The sequence below is a fragment of the Rhincodon typus genome, chromosome 8 (assembly GCF_021869965.1).
Source record: "Rhincodon typus isolate 14 chromosome 8, sRhiTyp1.1, whole genome shotgun sequence".
In the NCBI taxonomy this organism is placed as follows: Eukaryota; Metazoa; Chordata; class Chondrichthyes; order Orectolobiformes; family Rhincodontidae; genus Rhincodon; species Rhincodon typus.
The window spans coordinates 81,188,914-81,208,847 of NC_063339.1; the positions used below are offsets into that span (position 1 = coordinate 81,188,914).

General features: G+C 41.0%; 1 protein-coding gene across 6 annotated transcripts in view; it reads left to right on the forward strand.

Annotated features, from left to right (window-relative positions):
- Positions 1–19,934, forward strand: part of numb (NUMB endocytic adaptor protein) — a 252,505-nt gene that overhangs the window by 202,415 nt on the left and 30,156 nt on the right. For 3 of the 6 annotated variants that reach the window (XM_048599601.1, XM_048599600.1, XM_048599603.1), the window contains exons 5-6: positions 12,192–12,224; positions 16,553–16,627. In XM_048599601.1, the coding sequence (XP_048455558.1) occupies positions 12,192–12,224; positions 16,553–16,627 (108 nt within the window). The remainder of the gene's footprint in view (positions 1–12,191; positions 12,225–16,552; positions 16,628–19,934) is intronic. The other 3 variants (XM_048599605.1, XM_048599602.1, XM_048599604.1) reach the window with 1 other exon arrangement.

Below are 19,934 nucleotides of genomic sequence, written 5' to 3' on the forward strand. Positions count from 1 at the left end.
AAAAGGTGCAGAGGAGATTTACCAGGATTTTGCCTGGAATGGAGGGAAGGTCTTATGAGGAATGGTTGAGAGAGCTAGGGCTTTTATCTTTAGAACGACGAAAGATGAGAGGTGACTTGATAGAGGTGTACAAAATGATCAGAGGTATAGATAGAGTGGACAGCCAGAGACTTTTTCCTAGGGTGGAGGTAGCTATTACGAGGGGACATAGTTTTAAAGTGAGTAGAGGTAGATATAGGGGAGACATCAGAGGTAGGTTCTTTACTCAGAGAGTGGTAGGGGCGTGGAATGCATTGCCAGAGAGGGTAGTGGAGTCGGCCTCATTAGGGGCATTTAAGCGGCTATTAGATAGGCATATAGATGATAGTATAAGGTAGGGATGGAGGTTAGATAGACCTGAGGTTTAGGGTAAAAGTTTGGCACAACATCATGGGCCAAAGGGCCTGTACTGTGCTGTACTGTTCTATGTTCTGTGTTCTAACTCCCCTTTACTCTTCAAAGTAGTGCCATTGGATTGTTTTTAACATCTGCTGAAGCAAACAGATGGGGCTTCAATTTAATATCTCATCAGAAAGACAGCACCTTTGGCATTGCTGCACTTGAGCCATGCAAAGGCATAAAGATTGGGTGGGTCAGAGAGCCCATTACACAGAATTTCCAGCTTTACAGTATTTAAGTTCATTTTTCATTCCAAATTAAGGGCTCACCTTTATGCCACATCTCAGAGACCTTTGGCAAAACAGTTGAAGCACATAATGTTTCCATTGCCTTTTTGTCAGGCAATACTTCGACACGAAGTTTAGCAGTTTAAAAGTGCTTGTTTGGTGGAACCCTAGTAGTGTTGTTTTCAGTTTTGAATAAATAATTCAGTTAGATTTCCCTTCTTTCCAATCAGTTGCTGGTTGCATGTTATTATCATGTAAGCTTTTACCAAAGTCATGATTGGCATGGTAATTTAATTTAAATAGATGCAAGGCAGACTACACACTGAGACTCAACATAATTTGCAATATGTTGTAATCTGCAAGTCTTGGAGAGACTCCATGATATTTAAGGATGTGATGTGATATATTGACATTTGTGACTCAATTTATAATTTATAACTACTGTCATTGCAAATTTATAACTGCAAATTTGAATGTTGTAATGTTATCTCTACCTAATTGTCTTGCACACTTGAAGTATCTTCATTGCTTTCTTACTCACTTGGTTGGAGAACTATCTGGCTTTGCACTCAATTGAAATGAACTAAATAATACGCAAAAAGTTTTCATGTTCTCTGTGAGGGCAGATGGACTTGGTGGGCTGAATAACCACCTGTAAATGTCACGGAATCAACGACTGCACTAAGTATTCAAACGTTCAAATTACAAACTGAGGTTAAAATGCCTGGCGGAGAAAATTAAGAAAGGACAGAAAAGATGCAAAGATAAAATAGCAAAACAAGAGTGAGTGAACCTGACTCTTTGGGCGGAGGCAAGAAAAGCAGAAAAGGCAAGACAGCAAAAGATATTTTGAACATCTCATTAACCATAAAAAATTAAGGACTACCACCATCACCATCACTAGAGAAATAGAATTAGCCCACCAACATGGCTAAAGGCAGATAAGTCATTGAGCTGTACAGCACAGAAACAGACCCTACAGCCCAACGCATCCATGCCAACCAGATATCCTAAATTAATCTAGTCCCATTGGCCCATATCCCTCTAAACTGTCCTATTCATATACCCATCCAGATGCCTTTTAAATGTTGTAATTATACCAGCCTCCTCCACTTCCTGTGGATGCTCGTTCTATACACGCACCACCCTCTGCATGAAAAAGTTGCCCCTTAGATCACTTTCAAATCTTTCTCATTTTAAACCAATGCCCTCTAGTTTTGGGCTCCCCCACCCAGGGGGAAAGACTATGTTTATTTACCCTATCCATGCCCCTTATGATTTTATAAACCTCTATGAGGTCACCCCTCAGCCAACAAAGCTCCAGGGAGAATATCCCCAGCCTATTCAGCCTCTGTCTATAGCATAAACCCTCTAACCCTGGCAACATCCTTGAAAATCTTTCCCAGAATTGAACACAGGCTTTCAAAAGTGGCCTAACAAATGTCCTCCACTGATACTTGTGGCACACCACTGGTCACAGGCCTCCAGCCTGAAAAGCAACCCTTCACCATCACCCTCTGTCTCCTACTTTCAAGCCAGTTCTGTATCCAACTGGCCGCAAAATTACCTCCCAACTCCTATACTCAATGCACTGCCCAATAAAGGCAAGCATACCCAACGCTGCGTTCACTATCCTTCCTACCTGTGACTCCACTTCAAAGGAACTATGAACTTGCACTTCAAGGCCTCATTGTTCAGCAATATTCCCCACGACCTTGCCATGAACTGTATAGGTCCTGCCCTGATTTCCCTTTCCAAAATGCAGCACCTCACATTCATCTAAACTAAACTCCATCTGCCACTTTTCAGCCCATTGGCCCATCTCATAGAATCATAGAAACCCTACAGCATGGAAACAAGCCCTTTGGCCCAACAAGTCCACACTGACCCTCCCAAGCATCCCACCCAGACCCATTCCCCTATAACCCACCTAATCCACACATCCATGAACACTACGGGCAATTTAGCATGGCCAATCCACCTAGCCTGCACATCTTTTGATTGTGGGAGGAAACCGGAGCACCCGGAGGAAACCCATGCACACACGGGAGAACGTGCAAACTCCACACAGACAATTGTCTGAGGGTGGAATCGATCCTGGGTCCCTGACGCTGTGAGGCAGCAGTGTTAACTATTGAGCCACGATCGCACTTTTTTTTTAGAAGTAACAATTGTGGCTTTCTCACTGTTTCTTCAGTCACTCTCTCCGTCCCTTCAGCCTTGTTGCTTTTTCAAATCTCTCCCTCTTTATTCATCACTCCCTCTGTTTCACCATCACTCCCTTTTTCTCGTCGCTCCCTCTGCTTCTCCGTTGCGCTCTTGTCTACATCTGATTGAGATCTTGTTGTATTCCGAGGTAATCTTGTTGGCTGTCCACTGCACCTCCAATTTTGGTGTCATCTGCAAATTTACTGACCATACCTCCTATGTTCACATCCAAATCATTTATATACACAACGAAAAGCAGTGGACCCACCACCGATCCTTGCGGCACACCACTGACCTCAGGCCTCCAGTCTGAAAAGCAGCCCATCACCATCACTGTCACCTTCTGTCTTCTACCGTTGAGCCAGTTCTGTATCCACATGGCTAATTCTCCCTGTATTCCATGTGATCTATTCTTGGTAACCAGTCTACCACGAGGAACTCTGTCGAATGCCTTGCTGAAGTCCATATCAATTTTGTCCGCTGCTGTGACCTTATCAATCCTCTTTGTTACTGCTTCAAAAAAACTCAAATAAGTTAGTGAGACATGATTTCCCACGCACAAAGCCACGTTGACTATCCCTAATCAGTCCTTGCTTTTCCAAATACATGTAAATCTTGTCGCTGAAGATTCCCTCCAATAACTTGCCCACCACTGATGTCAGGCTCACCGGTCTGAAGTTACCTGGCTTTTCTTTATCACCGTTCTTAAATAGTGACACCACATTAGTCAACCTCCAGTTTTCTGGCACCTCACTGTGGCTATCGATGATACAAATATCTCAGCAAGGAACCCAGCAATCACTTCCCTAGCTTCCCACAGAGTTCTCGGGTACACCTGACCATGTCCTGGGGATTTATCCACCTTTATGCATTTTAAGCTGTCCTGCACCACCACGTGTATAATATGGATATTTTTCAGAATGTCACTGCTTATTTCCCCATGTTCTCTATCTTCCATATCCTTCTCCACAGTAAATACTGACGCAAAATACTCATTTAGTATCTCTCCTATTTCCTATGGTTCCACACATAGGTGGCCTTGCTGATCTTTCAGGGGCTCTATTCTTTCCATAGTACCATAGTACCCTTACAGTGTGGAAACAGGCCACTCGGCTCAACAAGTCCACACCGACCTTCTGAAGAGCATCCTACTTGTAACCCTGCATTTTCCATGCTAACACACCAAACCTACACATTTCTGGACAGACTGGGCAATTTAGCATAGCCAATCCACTTAGTTTGTATGTTTTTGGACTGTGGGAGGAAACCGGAGCACCTGGTGTAAACCCACGCAGACGAAGGGGGAATGTGCAAACTCCACACAGACAGCCACCCGAGGGTGGAATCAAACCTGGGGAAATTGTGAAGTTGTGCGCTTTGGAAGTGAGTACAAAAGGGCAGAGCATTATTTAAATGAAGAAAAATAGCAGAAATCTGCAACACAAAGGAACTTGGGGATATTTAAGGAAAGATATAATTCCATTGGAGGCAGTTCAGAGAAGGTTCGCTAGGATGATCCCAATATGGAGGGATCTTATGAGCAAAGATTAAACACGTTGAGACTCTATGCACTGTAGTTTAGAAGAATGAGAGGTGGTCTCGTTGAAACATGTAAGATTCTTAAGGTGGCTTGATGGGGTAAATGCTGAGAGGCTATTTCCCCTCATAGGAGAGTCTGGGCCTAGAGGGCATGTGCTCAGAATAAAAGGGCACCAATTTAAGACTGTGAGCATAGATCATAGAATCCCTACAGTGTAGAAACAGGCCCTTTGGCCCAACAAGTCCACACCAACCCTCAGAGCCCACTGAGCCACCGTGTCGCCCCAAATGATCACTGTGATGAGGTGAAATTTCTTCTCTGAGGGTTGAGTGTCTTTGGAACTTCTTGATATAGAGAGCTGTTGGGGCTGGGTCCTTATGTATATTTAAAGCTAAGATTCTTGATCAGTAGGGGAATCAAGAGTTATGGGGAAAGGACAGGAAAATGGATGTGAGGCATGTCGGATCAGTTGTTTTCCTATTGAAAGGCGGCACAGGCTCGATGGACTGAATGGGTGACTGCTATTCCTCTTTCTTATGGTTTTATAGTTTGGTCTTTGCTGGTGAGGCTGAAGTAGAAACATTTAACTGTGTGGCGGGTTGATAGTGTGTACTGTTTACAGATCATAAGCTGACTACTTGAGCGTTTTAAATAGTTGCAATGAAGTTCCACTGCGTAACTCTTAGGAAAATGACTGCTTATCACTAAGATCTTAATTTCATGTCTAATCTCAAGGAGATTATGTCAAAAATATTAGTTTCCAGATTGCTCCTAGTAATACATGCAAGTTTCAAATAGGAGGATAAAGCTAGTATCAAAGTTCAGTGGGTAATAAGGAGGATAAATGGTATGTTGGCCTTTATTTCAAAGCAAATGGTGTTAAATGTAGGGAGGTCATGCTAAAACTGTATCAGGCACTAATCAGACCACAGATGGCATAATGTGAACAATATCTGAAGAAAGGCATATTGTCATTTTGATGTAGTTCAGAGAAGATTCACCAGGCTGATACCGGCTATGGAAGGACTGTCTTATGGGGAGGGGTTGAGTGGATTGGGCTTGGACTCATTGAAATATAGAAGAATGAGAAGCAACCTTTCTGAAACAAAGAAGATTCTTAAACTTGGCAGGATAGGTGTAGACATGTTTCCCCTTATAGGAGGGTCTAGGGCCAGAAGTACATATTCACAGAATACGGATCTTGCATTTAGGATAGGCAATGGCCCAACGGTATTATCAGTAGGCAATTAATCCATACATAGGTTCCACACACCTCACCGGGGTTCAATTTATGGCAGATGGTGGAATTTGAATACAATAATAATCTGGGAATTAGAGTTTAATGATGACCACGAGGTCATCTGGCTCACTAATGTCCTTTAGAGAAGGAAATCTAGCATCCTTGCCTGGTCTAGCCTACATGTGACTCTAGACCCGCAGCAATGTGGCTGACTCTTAACAGTTCCTCTGGGTAGTTGGGGATGGATGATAAATGCTGGTGTAGCCAGTCATACTCACATCTCATTACACAATAATTATAGAAGAAATTAGGCCAGCATCTTATGGTTTTAGGATGGCATAACGTTCGCAGGTCGTGATCAAATTCATGGAATAGGCAGACAAATGACAGATGAATTTCAGTGCTGAGAATTGTGAAGAGATTTGAGGAATATGGCGTGACATTACAAAATAAAGCTCTACTGAAGAGTCACCAGATTTGAGACATTTAACTCTGCTTTCTCCCCACTGATGCTGCCAGACCAGTTGAGTTTCTCCAGAAATTTCTGTTTTTGTTTCAGATCTTCAGCATCCACAGTCGGTTCTTTTATAGCAAAATAAAGGATATTATGGTGCAATGGTAGTGTTCCTACCCCTGAGTTAGGATGCCTTGGTTCAAGTCCCAACTTCTCCAGAGATATGTTATAACATCTTTGGACAGGTTGGTTAGAAAATATCTGCAGTACGAAGAGGGTACAGGAGCAGAGGACTTAGTATATATGCATTGAAATTGGTAGGACAGGTTGAGAGAGTGGTAAATGAAGAATAAAGTATCTAAAGATCTTTTCTTTAAATAGAGGTGTAGAGTACAAACACTGAGAAGTAAGTTAGACTTGTATAAACACTGGTTTATACTCAAGTGTTGTGTCCTGTTTTGGTTGCTATACATTAGAAAATTTGTGAAGACACTAGCAAGGATGCAGAAACAAGATAGGTACAGGGATGAAAACATTATTCATGAAGAACAATTGGTGATGTTGGAACTGTTTTTCGTGGAGAATCGAAGGTTGAGAGGACTTTTGATTAAACTGTGAGGTGAGAGTGACAACCCTTGACTTGGAGGCTGCATTTGATGGAGTATGGTATCAAGGAGCCCTTGTGAAACTGAAATTGGAGACAATCTTTCTGCTGCTTGGAGTCATGCCTAGCACGTTGGAAGCTGGTTGTGTTGAAACATGAAAAAAAAATGCATATTTTGGTATCGTATGCTTTCTAGTTCAACAAATTTAAGTACTTTATATCTTTACAGGAAAAGCAGTTTCACATCCTGTTGGTGTCCTATTGTCAATGAGTTGCAAGTCTTCCAATAATTTCTGTTTTCTTTGAAAATAAATGATAATGTACATGTTGAGCCCAAGCTATTACTTGGGGAAACCCAACAGATTAATGTTTAAGCCTATAATACAGTGTGAGGCTGTTCTCAAAATGTTCACAAAGTACAACAAAAGTTTCCATACTTGGCAAAGTCTGATGAAAAAATCTTATCAGCATTTTGAATTGAAATGCAGTTAAGTTTCATGGTCTTCATCAACTGGAATCTTCCCTTTAAACTCTTGAGTTCAAGCTGTTTCTTTTTTTTGAGGGGGCAATGGGATCATAGGTTCTCTTAAATATATTTCAGTCACATTGGTTTTGGGTGGTTTTGCTATTTATAGTATTCCCCTTCTGTGTTATTCTAAAGCTTCTTCCTCTTGTCTTTCTTCAAAACTAAAATTCGCCGTCCTTGTTATTCTTTGCACCCTCTCCAGTGCATTCCTGTCCCTCCTATAATGTGGATTCCAGAACTGCACACAATACTCTAGCTGTGACTTAACCAACATTTCATACAGTTTGAGCATAAACTCTTAAACTCTTTGCCTTTGATGTGAAAGGCAAATATCTCATATGCCACCTTAACCACTTTATCCATCTGCTACCTTAAACGAGTAGTGCACATGCGCACCCATGTCCTTCTGATCCTTGGTGCTTCCCAGGGTCCTGCTATTCATCATGTGTTCCCTTATCTTGTTTTCCCAAGTGATCAGCTCACATTTATCCAGATTAAATTCCATTTGCACTGATCAGCCCATCTCAGCAGTCTGTCTGTATCCTCCTGCAATCTAAGGCTATCCTCCTTTCTATTCACTACCCTGCCAATTTTTGTACTACTTATTTTGCTGATCAATCCTTCTGTTTTCAAGTCTAAATTGTTTATACAAACCACAATCGGCAAGGGCCCCTACACTGGTTCCTGTGGGACCCCACTGGATACAAGCTTCCAGTCACAAAACACCCCTCTTCTTTAGCTTTTATCGCAGTTTCCGTTTACTGTGACCATCCTGAACACTCTTAAGAAAACTTAGTTGTGTTGCTTTCCTAGTTAAAAGCAATTTTGTTTCCTTGCAACAAACCAACATCAGCAATATTTGTCCTATGCAACTTTAACCTAGGAGCTGCTGTAACATTTAGAACTATAATTATCTGCTAGCTTAAAAATGATTTGAATTGGAAAGCGTTCAATAGTTTTAATTACTTGTGGCAAGGCATTCTTCACCCTACAATGTGCATACTTTATTATGATGCAAGTTACTTCATAAAATTTACGCCCACCAATTTTAAAACCAACCGTGTAGTGTAAGAGATGTGACTGCACGTTGCCAAGTTTCTTTTATTTCCTATTTTTAAAACCTGACTTTTCGTTTGCGGTCTGCTGACCTGCCAGCTGGATTTCTGCTGCCTTGATTGTCTACTTATTGGAGTGAAAAATGAGTGACCAATTTGGGCAATGGAACTTTGGTCTCATTGTTGGCTTCATTTGTAATAGTACACGTAAAGTTAATATCAGAATATTAACCATTTATAACCTGTAAATAAGAATCATTTGACATGAACGTCTGTGCATTGGAAACTAAATGAAGATGGTCAAGTTTGCCTGTGGTTTTCTTAAATACTCTTCAAATATAAAATTGATATGTAGGGTTGCACAACAGTTATATAATGCAAAATTGGTTTCACTCTAAATGGCATAAGCTATATTTAAAATTGAAGATCTATAGCAGTTCAGCAAGTTCTTGATCAAGAAAAGTTTTAAATGTAAATTCATTGTTTGTCCAGCACCAGTGTTATACAAAGTTGCTAGGACTGTGGACCATAAACCCAGTATTGTAGCTTCTTACCCAACCAATGCTGTAGTTTCCTACCCTCCTAAGGCTGAAAGTTTGTTAACTAGTTTCCTCCCAGATTGTGTTTATTTGACTAATTTCACTGTTGCTTGAGAAAAATTAAGTGCAGTTGAGCTATTTCCGCCTTAACCTAATTTAGGAATCATCAAGAGTGTTTGCTCTTCCGACGTACATGTCACAATTCAGTCTGAATGCAAAGCATGTGTTTGTTGATTCCTGGAGTAGTGTTGATTGATACTTTTTAGACCATACAACATAGAAGAGTGCAGCACAGGAATGGGCCCTTCAGCCCACGATATTGTGCCGTTAAGTGACACCAAATGAAACTAATCCCTTCTCTCTACCCTTGGTCCATATCCCTCCATTCCTTGCATATTTGTGTGCTTATCTAAAAGTCTATTAAATGTCCTTATCGTATCTTCCTCCAGTACTATCCCTGGCAGTGTGTTCCAGACTCCTACCACTCTGTGTAAAAAAAAAACCTTGCCTCTCATGTCTCCTTTGAACTTCCCCCTCTCACCTTTAAATGTATGTGTTAGACATTTTAATTCTGGGGGGGAAAAAGATTCTGATTGTCAATCCTATCTATGTATCTCAAAATTTTACAGACTTCTATCAAGTCTCCCCTTCGTCTCCACGGCTGAAGAGAAAACAACCTGAGTTTTTCTAGCCTGTCCTTTATAGCTCATACCATCTAATCCAGCATCCTTGTATACCTCTTCTGCACCCTCTCCAAAGCCTCCATGTCCTTCCTGTAATGTGGCAACCAGAATTGAGTACAATGTTCTAAGTGTGACCTAACCAAAGTCTTATAAAAAGCTGCAAAATGACATCCTGACTCTTGTACTCAATTTCTTGACCAGTAAAGGCACCCTATCTACTTGCGTGCCCCCTTTCAGGGAGCTATGGAGTTGAGCCCCAAGATCCCTTTGTAAATCAGTGCTGTTCAGGGTTCTGCTATTAATTGTATACTTTTCCTTAATGTTTGATCTCCCAAAGTGCGGCACGTCACATATACTTGGATTAAACATCATCTGTCGTTTCTCTGCCTATATCTGCAGCTGATCTATATCCTGCTGCATCCTTTGACAACCTTCCACACTATCTACAACTCCACCGATCTTTTGTACTGTCTGCAAACTTACTAACCCATCCACCTATATTTTCATCAAGCTCATTTATATATATCACAAACAAGAGGTCCCAGTATGGGTCCCTGCAGAGTACCACTAGTCACAGATTTCCAGACTGAGAAACACCCTTCCACCACTATCCTCTGCCTTCTATGGGCAAGCCAATTCTGAATCCATGTGGCCAAGTCCCTGCGGAGCCCATGCATCTTAATCTTCTGGATGAACCTACTATGAGGGAACTTGTCAAAAGCCTTACTAAAATCCATGCTCTATCCTCATCGATCATCTTCGTCACCTTCTCGACAAATTCAATCAAGTTAGTAAGACATGACCTGCCCAGTACAAAGCCGTGCTGACTGTCCCTAATTAAGCTATGATTTTCCAAATGCGTGTAAATCCTATCCCTAAGAATTCTCTCCAATAGCTTCCCAACTACCAATGTGAGATTTACTGGTATGTAATTTCCTGGATTAGCCCTATTTCCCTTCTTCACCAGACGAAGTCCTCCAGGATGTCTCCCGTGGCTAGCGAGCACATAAAGACAAAAACAACAAATGCTGGAGATCACAGTGGGTTAGGCAGAATTCATGGAGAGAGAGCAAGCTAATGTTTCGAGCTCTGAAGACTCGAGTCTAGATCTTGGTCAAGGCCCCCAGTAATCTTCTCTCTCGCCTATCTCAATAGCCTAGAGTTGATACCATCGGACCCTGCAGACTTAAACACTTTAATGCTGTTTTTGCCTTCCACATTTTAACTATAGAATGTACTGTTAGAGCTCAATAAACTTTACAGACTAGGTGTTCATTTGAATAAAATCATAGATTTATCTCCGCGATCTTTATTTTTAGAAACTGAACAAGTAAAATCAGTTATCTGTTCAGAATGAAGTAAGAGGTCAATCTTCTGAAAAATGCAATTTTCTTGTATTCGTTGGAAGATTTTAAGGAATTAATGATGTTTTTCCTTCAGGTCTCAAGAATGCACACAGTTCCCTGGTTGTACTGCTTCCCTCTGGAATTATGCATTTGATTGTTTCCTATGGTGCTGTCCCACCTTTGCTTCTTATCACCACTCCATGTGGACAGTGCTGAGTTTCTGCTTGGGATATCCAGGCTGGGACCAGAATGCTCCATGCACGCCAATCACTTTTTTCTGTGTCTCCATCTGTAGGGCTCAAGGGCTAAATAGTGTACTGTGCCTTGAGTCATTTTGTGCTATCATATACAACTAAAAATAATCATTTCCAAAAAAAATCCCTGTAATAAGAGTTTGTGTACTTCTGTTTTTCATTATTAATTAAAATTTCTATATTGTGATGTAAAATGTTTGTTTTTGTTTCAGCAGGTATAAGAAACATTTTTTAACACACTTGCCTTCTTGTAGCACTCTGTAGTTATAATCCTGCATGTCTGATACTAATGTCACTAGACAACATCCCCTCAAAATAAACTATTAATTATTAATATTCCCACTTGGGCATGATTTAGCTGTTTTGAAGTTTCTCAGCTGACTTAGTTTCTTCAGTAAGGTTGATTTATCTACATTAATGTCTAATAAATCTGTTTTAGGTCATAAGACTTGGCAGCAGCATCCATTTCATTTCACCTGTTATTGTTTGCAACTTTGCATAACCATTACATTAATTTCAGCCATACCTGTGGGAAATTATCTCTAATTTGTATTGCTAGCAAGGTTCATACCTTATCTTTTTGAGGTGACCTTGTTCTTCATCTTGTTTCAATTCTGTATGTATTTAGTTAAATTAAAACATCAGAAAATATTGAAGGTACAATGAAGTTTACATGTTTTGTGATTTTTTTGTTACTAAATTCAAGCATAATAATGCTAACTGTAGCTTTGCTTTGGTCCTTGTGCCTCTGATGCAGAATGTCTCATTGCTGCTAAAACTGCTGCTGCCAATGTGAACTGAAATGAGCTCTCTGCTGAAATGGAATGTAACTAGAACCTCTGCATGTGACAGGCCTCTGGATATCTCTATCCACTGCTCAATCACACTGGTGGCTTGTAGCTTACTGTAAGCCCATGTACTGTACTGCATTGTCATGGGCGATCTTCATGTATGTTTCTTTATATCCTTTTTGGAGAACCTCTCTGGGCTAGTTTTTGTGCTTTGGTTTGAAACTTTTGCAGTATTTGTAGCTTCCTGCAGTAATAGTCTCCTGACTTGTTCCCCCTGTCACTCCAGGAAAGGAAGTTCTTCAAAGCCCTGTTTGGAAAAGTAAGTTTGAATACCTGGACTTATGTTGATATGTTAAGGAGTTACACCACTACATTTAAGTATTGGACAGTAATTTTCACTGTGTTAAATTATTGGCTAAATTTTCATAAAACTGTAGCTGCAAGGTAAACTGTTGCGTCCAAATGGTTTACAGCTTATTTTTCAGTGGTCTGGAATTGTTTACTGCAAACTGGACTGTATTGTGAGAGGTTGTTTTCTTCTGTTTCTTGCAATTGTTTCTTTTAAACTGTGCATGTGCTAACGTTTGGGGAAAAGGTGCCCAGGTTCAATAAGTAGAGTATTTTAATCCCGTAAATACATGGAGAAGAAAACACATCATGATACATTTTCCCTATCAGCTATTAAGGCTAATGTATTACAATATGTTTGTTAAAACTGAGACAAAAATGAAAAATTCTTCAGTAATACTTTATCCCCAGTATGCTTTAAAAGGCTGCTTAGTGGCTTCATCATTGATTCAGTGTGATGTGCTGCAACTACACATAATTTGTGTATTACTGAAAAAATAATCGGTGGCAGATTAACTTTGAATTCCTCAATGCAATTAGAAATCTTGCCAGGACACCATTTCCATTTTGGATTTTTATTAATGTACACGTGAAGGTGTACTGAAATCACAATCTGAATTTACTGAGTTCAGTACAAACCTAACATTGCATTGTCCATAGGAACGCTCCAGAGTTTACGTGTGGATGGCCAATGGGACTGATTCATAACTCCTAGCCATTGGTAGGTTAGGGTCATTTCAGAGGTTAAAATGCAAACATAAACTTCACTGCAACACAAACTTTACCCACCCACTTCAGTTTTAATGGAGGTAAGATGAGGACAGTTAAGACTTCCTCTCTTCCTTTTAAACAGTCTACTTTCAGCCATTGGTGTCCAGGTTACCCAGACTTTGGCAAGCTCTGTAGCAGGAACATATTAGGGTTGAGTGCCTTTACAGCAGTACTTGTGGGTCAAGTAGAACAGGAATGTTTCATGTAGACTCAATAAGCTGTTAAGTAAGCTGCACTTTCCTTTCACCCCTCCCAACAATATTTCTTACTCCCTAACAGAAGCTTTGGTTGCATGAAGCAGGATTTAACAAGCTGCTTGTGAGTAGGAACCCTATAGAAAACATTTCATGGAACTCTCGAGCCAAGACACACCCGCCAACATTCTCCTATCCACATACTCATTGCGTTTGGAAACCATATTCTATAATGCAAGTAGGAAGCAATGTAAATAGCTGTAGGTCAGCAGTCTTCAAGCTGTGCTCATTTATTTATTTATATACTCATGGGAATCATTAGGTTTATTGAAATTAGTCCATTAAAGCAATGTATATTGTTAAGTACAAAAATAGTCAAATATACCTCCTTTGATGACCGTGAGCACGGTGGCTCAGTGGTTAGCACTGCTGCCTCCCGGCACCAGGGACCCGGGTTGAATTCCACCCTCGGACGACTGTCCGTGTGGAGTTGGCACATTCTCCCCGTGTCTGCGCGGGTTTCCTCCCATAGTCCAAAGATGTGCAGGTTAGGTGGATTGGCCATGGGAAATTGAAGAAGACTATCAGTTCAATGTCTGATACTGGTGCTATAAAACCACCTGACTGGAATAATGTTTCATACCTCATAGCAAGTCTTGTACATCCAAATAATGCCACAGTAAGATGTAAACAGACAATGCTAGGTAGATAATAGTGGTTAACTTGTATTATCTTTATACATTGACTATCGTTATTCTTGCAAACAATTGGGCAAAAATATCTGGAAAATTTCTTAAGAAGTGTCCCGACCCGAAACGTCAACTTCCCTGCTCCTGTGATGCTGCATAGCCTGCTGTGTTCCTCCAGCTCCACACTGTGTTATCTCTGACTCCAGCATCGGCAGTTCTTACTATCTCAGGGCAAAAATATCACTAGTTTTCAGTTAGTTTAGTATAATATAGATATCCACGATCCTGTCCTTATAAAAGTTGCAGTATTTGAATGGCTATTGGCAGGGGAGGCTGAATGTCAAAATGTACATCTTTCGTTTTTGCTCATCTTGAGAAACACTGACGTTTTTCCATGCAATCCGTAAACCCTTAAGCTGATTGAAATAATAGTAATCTATAAATTGGGAACAAAAAGTTAGGATAAACGCAGAGTGGATCGGTCATATTTCTTAAGCTTAGGACAACTGTGAGCAGATCTGGGCATCACATCTTCGTAAGGATATTTTGGCCTTGGAAGGAGTATAATGTAGGCTTACAAGAATACCTGGACTTCAGGGGTTAAGTTATGAAGAGAGGTTATACAAATTAGGCCTGTTTTCTCTAGAATTTACAAGGTTAAGTGGTGATGTGATCAAAGCCTTCAAAATAATAACAAGAAAAAACAGGGCAGATAAAGACCAATTATTTCCACTGATTGGGGATTCTAAAACTAGGGGCATAGTGTGAGAAGTAGGGCTAGACCGTTTGGGAGAGATATTAGGAAGTACTCATACACACAGAATGGCAGAGATTTGGAGCTCCCATTCACAAATGGCAGTGGATGCAGGATCAGTTGTTAATTTTAAATCTTCAATAGATAATTTTTTGTTAAGGTATTAAGGGATATTTGCCAAAGGCAGGTATATGGAGTTAGGCCACAGATCAGCCATATGGTGGAACAGGCCAGGCGATGCTGAAAGGCCTATTCCTGTTCCTGTGTTTGGTGCAAATCAAGTTTATGCTAGAAACAAGATACACTAATAAAAAGCGATTTTCTCAGTTTGAAGCAGATCGCTGCTTCTTCTGGCATAGCTTAGTGCCTGTCTCTCTGCTATTGACAGGATTCTCCTTTATTAATCTTTGCATAGGATAAATTTCCTTGCTGCAATCACACCTTGGCATGAATTTCTAAATAGCTAAGTAGCTTTTTTTGGACCCCTTTCTTAGCCCACGTGAGTGAAGCATCGTTTATATGCCCAGACCCATTACCTAATTACAGGAAGCCTAGTCTGAAGTCAGTGGGAATATTTCTCATTGTAGCAGTCGCCTCAGACTGAGGTTCTGTATTTATAATCTCTCCTATCTTCTGTCCTTAACTCTTAATTAAAATGCACAGTGTAGCATAGATCTGGAGTGCTGCAATTCCCATGGATTCTGTAAGGTCATAAAATTTCTTGATTAGAATTTCTCTTGTATAGATAAATTTAACTTGCAGATTATTTCTGTTGCCTCCTGTTTGTAGGAATAATTTCTACAATAATAAAATAATAGTCCCCTGGGTAGCTGATAACTTTTTTTAGAAGTTAGGTTCAGATCTGTATGATTGCTGTGGTGGTGGTGGTGGTGGTGGTGGGGGGTTCCTGTGAACGTGTTCTTCTTGGAAGAAATAATTTGGAAACGAAATAACTCCAGGAAGGATACTGGTGGCTTGTACTGGACTGTAGCCCGCCTCTCGAGCTGGGAATCTCTTAAAAGAAATACATTTTTTTCTTCAGGCGGTAACTGCATCAGGGATGCGACATCTGCCACATCCCATTCTCGCCGTCATTGGAATAACTCCATGAACGTTGGTATCCTGTCACCAGGTCACCCTTTATTAACACATGCATGGTACATGACACTGACCCAGCTAGCTCAGAGCCGGATCCTAGAGTGAACAGAACCCCTGAAACTTCTGTTTATATCTATCAGCCAGGATACCCTGATTGGGACTGTTAACCTGGCCCAAATCAGGTATTCATTCTACGATATCCACCCGCCTGACTTCATTCCAATTGCTACAGGAAGCACCCGGATGTTGTTAGGACTTGAGTGGAAGTTATCAAAGTTGAATTTCCCAAAATGCGACAGTCGGGATAAAGCAAGGAGACTTTTGTCTGACCTGCTGTCAGATGGTCAGTAGTGTTCCTTTCTAAACTTTGTAAATGCTTTTAAATCCTACAATCAACTTTGGAGGCTAAATTAACCCAAGTTTGTGTGCAGTGTGGATTTAAAATTGTGTTGTTTCTCCAGTTGCAGGAAAACTGCCAGCCATACTAGTGGTGTAACTCCTTAAGAGGCAGTTTACCCAATCTTCCAGTTTATTTTTTATTCTGGTTTAATAATAGGGAGTGAGATCAGTGCTTTGTTTGTTTAATGGCATGGGTTTCCGTTTCTTCCCTCAGTGCCTTGAAGCTCTGGTGCTCAGCTACTCTATAAAACAAATTGTGTGTGCTGGGCTATCTGGCAATGGATCTCTGTCACTGCTATTTGTGCTTATGTCTCTGCTGATTTTTTTTCTCCCTTTGGATACATGAGTTCATTAAACTGATATACTAAATGTTTACATTTTTTCCCTTTTTAAGACCGGAAAGAAGCCAGTTAAGGCTGTGTTGTGGGTGTCAGCGGATGGACTACGAGTGGTGGATGAGAAAACGAAGGTCAGTTTGCTATCTGTTTACTCCTCTGCCATAGTTATATCTCATTTTTACAGCTTGGGATTGGTTTGTCATTTTGAGAAGTAATTGGCAATGATCTTTTATCTCATATGGTTCTTTAAAACCTCAAAACATTTTCCAAAGAATTCAAAATGTGTTCAATCATAATTTTCCTCTAATAGTCATTGTAGGATTGTATTATATTTGATTTAGAGTGGAGAAAAATGAATTAAGATTCACTTTAATTATTCCACAAGTGCTTAAAAACCAATTTGTTGTGTGTTGTGGGGGAATTGTATGCACTTGTTTCATGTGGTGGTTTTATGTTGAACTTTCTGAAAGATGATCAAAACATAAAAGGTGCCCTATATGTGGATGCCAGCTGAAGTTTAAAACCAACGATACTTCCTTTTCTGTGACTTACCACATCCTTCAGCATATCTGATATTTTGATTTTTTTTTTGTTCATGCCAGTGTCACTGGCAAGTTCAGCTTTCATAGGTTATAGAATCCCCACAGTGTGGAAACAGGCCATTCAGTGCATCAAGTCCACACCGACCCTCCGAAGAGCATCCATTCCCATTCCCCCCACTCCATCCCTGTAACCCTGCATTACCCGTTGCTAAAGCATCTAATCTACACATCCATGAACACTATGGGAAACTTAGCATGGACAATGCATCTAACTTGTGCATCTTTGGACTGTGGGAGGAAACTGGAGCCCCCAGCAGAAATCCACACAGACACGGGGAGAACGTGCAGACTCCACACAGTCGCCCAAGGGTGGAATCGAACCAGGATCCCTGGTGCTGTGCTAGCCACTGTGCGGCCCCTAATGTTGCCTATCGTTAATTGTCCTTGAACTGAGTGATTTTCTTGGCCATTTCAGGGGATAGTTAAGAGTCAGTCACATTGATATGAGTCACACATAGGCCAGATCAGGTATGAATAGCAGATTTCGCTCTCTAAAGGGCATTTGATTGACATGAGTTTTTACAACAGTCAGTGTTAGTTTCATAGTCATCATAACTAATGGTCTTACGTGCATGGTCACCATTTCATGCTGATCTTGCCATTGCTAAGACCAGCCTTATTATTTGTTTAAATTTCCCCCAGTTGACATAATGGGATTTAAACCCATGTCACCAGAGCATTACCATGGGACTCTCGATTACAATGTAATGACTTTACTGCTACATTACTATTTCCCTACGTCTGTGGCCTTCATCTGTTGAGCACAACAGACCATATAACATGTGATTCATCTACTTCAAAAGTGTCTTAAGCTAGTACGTTTAGGGCAGCCAACTGATATACTTATGCACAGATGAACCATGCTTCAGGATTCTGCAGGTGAATACTTCATCCAAATTGAGTTATGGAGAGAATTTTTAAAAATCATATCTTTCTTGACCTCAGAACCTCCAAAAAGACACTCCAGCTGTGAGTATTTTTGAAGTATAGTCACTGTGGTAGTATGAGAAATGTTGCAGGTAATTTGTATAGCACAATCCCATCAACACCAATGAGGTAATAAACTGATAAATTATTTAATGAATATTGATTGAAGATCTTTTTACACGGGCTGAAAGTACCAAGAGAAAAGCTAGATTTGCTATCCATCTCTAATAAACCTTGGAGTTGGGGTGAGCAGCCACATTGAACTGTCATGCTCCATGTGACATGAGTATTAGAGAGGGGCGTTCCAAAATTTTAATCCAACCGCAATGAGAAAGTAGCGATTAAGGTTTCAAAGCATGATGATGTGAGAGAAGAAATCATTCGTTGTTTACCCTTGTCCTTATAAGTGGTAGATGTTGAGTTTGGAAGGTGCTGTTGAAAGAGTGAGTTTCTGCAGTGCACCTTGTAGATAGTGCAGGTGAGTTTCTGCCACGCACACTGCTTCCAGTGAGGGAAGTGACAGTATCAGCTGGTGAATGTGGTGTTGATTAAGCAGGCTGGTTTGACCTAGATTATGTTAATGCCTGTTTTGCTGTTGGAGCTGTACTCAGGTTTTGAGGAATCAATTATTGACTTACCCATTACAGAATTCTCAGCCCATGACCTGCTTAGAATCATAGAATCCCTACACTGTGGAAGCAGGCCTTTCGGCCCATCGAGCCCACACTGACATTGAAGAAAATCCCACCCAAAACCATGCCTTACCTTATCCTTATGACCCTGCATTTCTCATGCCTAATCCAATTGGCCTGCCCATCCCTGGACACTATGGGGAATTTAGCATGGCCAGTCCACCCAACTTGCACATCTTCGGACTGTGGGAGGAAACCCATGCAGACATGGGGAGAATGTGCAAACTCCACACAGGCAGTTCCCTGAGGCTGGAATTGAACCTAGGTCCCTGGTGCTGTGAGCCAGAGGTGCTAACCACTGAGAAACTGTGCCACCTGCTGTTGTAGTCAAAGCACTTGTATGGCTGATTCAGTTTCTGTTTAGTGGTAAGCCCAGTGATGGAGGAGAGGGGGCCGTGGGTGGGGGTGCGGTTGGGGGAAAGGGGCTAGTCAAGCCCTGAACAGAGTTAACAACCTGATATATAAACCAGGATGGAAAGTTGCGTGTCCAGTAGTTTATTAGGATTTGGATTAAGGGAGCAGAAAGTGGTCTTGTCAACAAGATAAGCTGGTAGAAATTACGAAGAAAGTTAAGGGAAAAAAAGTGAAAACAGATGAAATCAGGGCTCGGACAGATGGTAGCATTTAAGAAAGATTTACCAGGTAGCTAATGAAGTGCTGACATAGGAGAGACAGCTAATTGAATATCTTGATTGTACTGGTGAGCATGAAACCAAAGCCCATTCCCCAAAGATATTGCTTCTGTCACTCTTCTGTTCATTTTTCCTATAGTTATCTCAACTACACTTGCAAGTACCTTGCTTTCTGTGTGACTTGATTCTATTCTCCCAGTTTCTCTGTCTCCATCTCATCTGTTCTCATGGCACTACCTTTAGAGGTGATCCAACATGTCTTCCTTTTTCTTCAATTGAGGATGCCACTCCACTTCTAGATGTCCCCATCTAAAACTGTAGTTGACAGGACCTTCAGCTGTGTCCAACACATTTCCTGCACTTCTTCCCTCACCCCTTCCCCTTTTCCCCCAGAACAATGATAGGGTTCACCTTGTCCTCACTTTCCACTCCAACAGTCTCTGCATTCCTCTGCCATTTTCACCACCTCCAGATGAAGGCCACCACCAAACATAACTTTTCTGCTCCTCCACTGTCAGTATTCCACAGAGACCGTACCTCCATGACAGCCTGGTCTTCTCCTCCATCACTCCTAATACTTCCCCA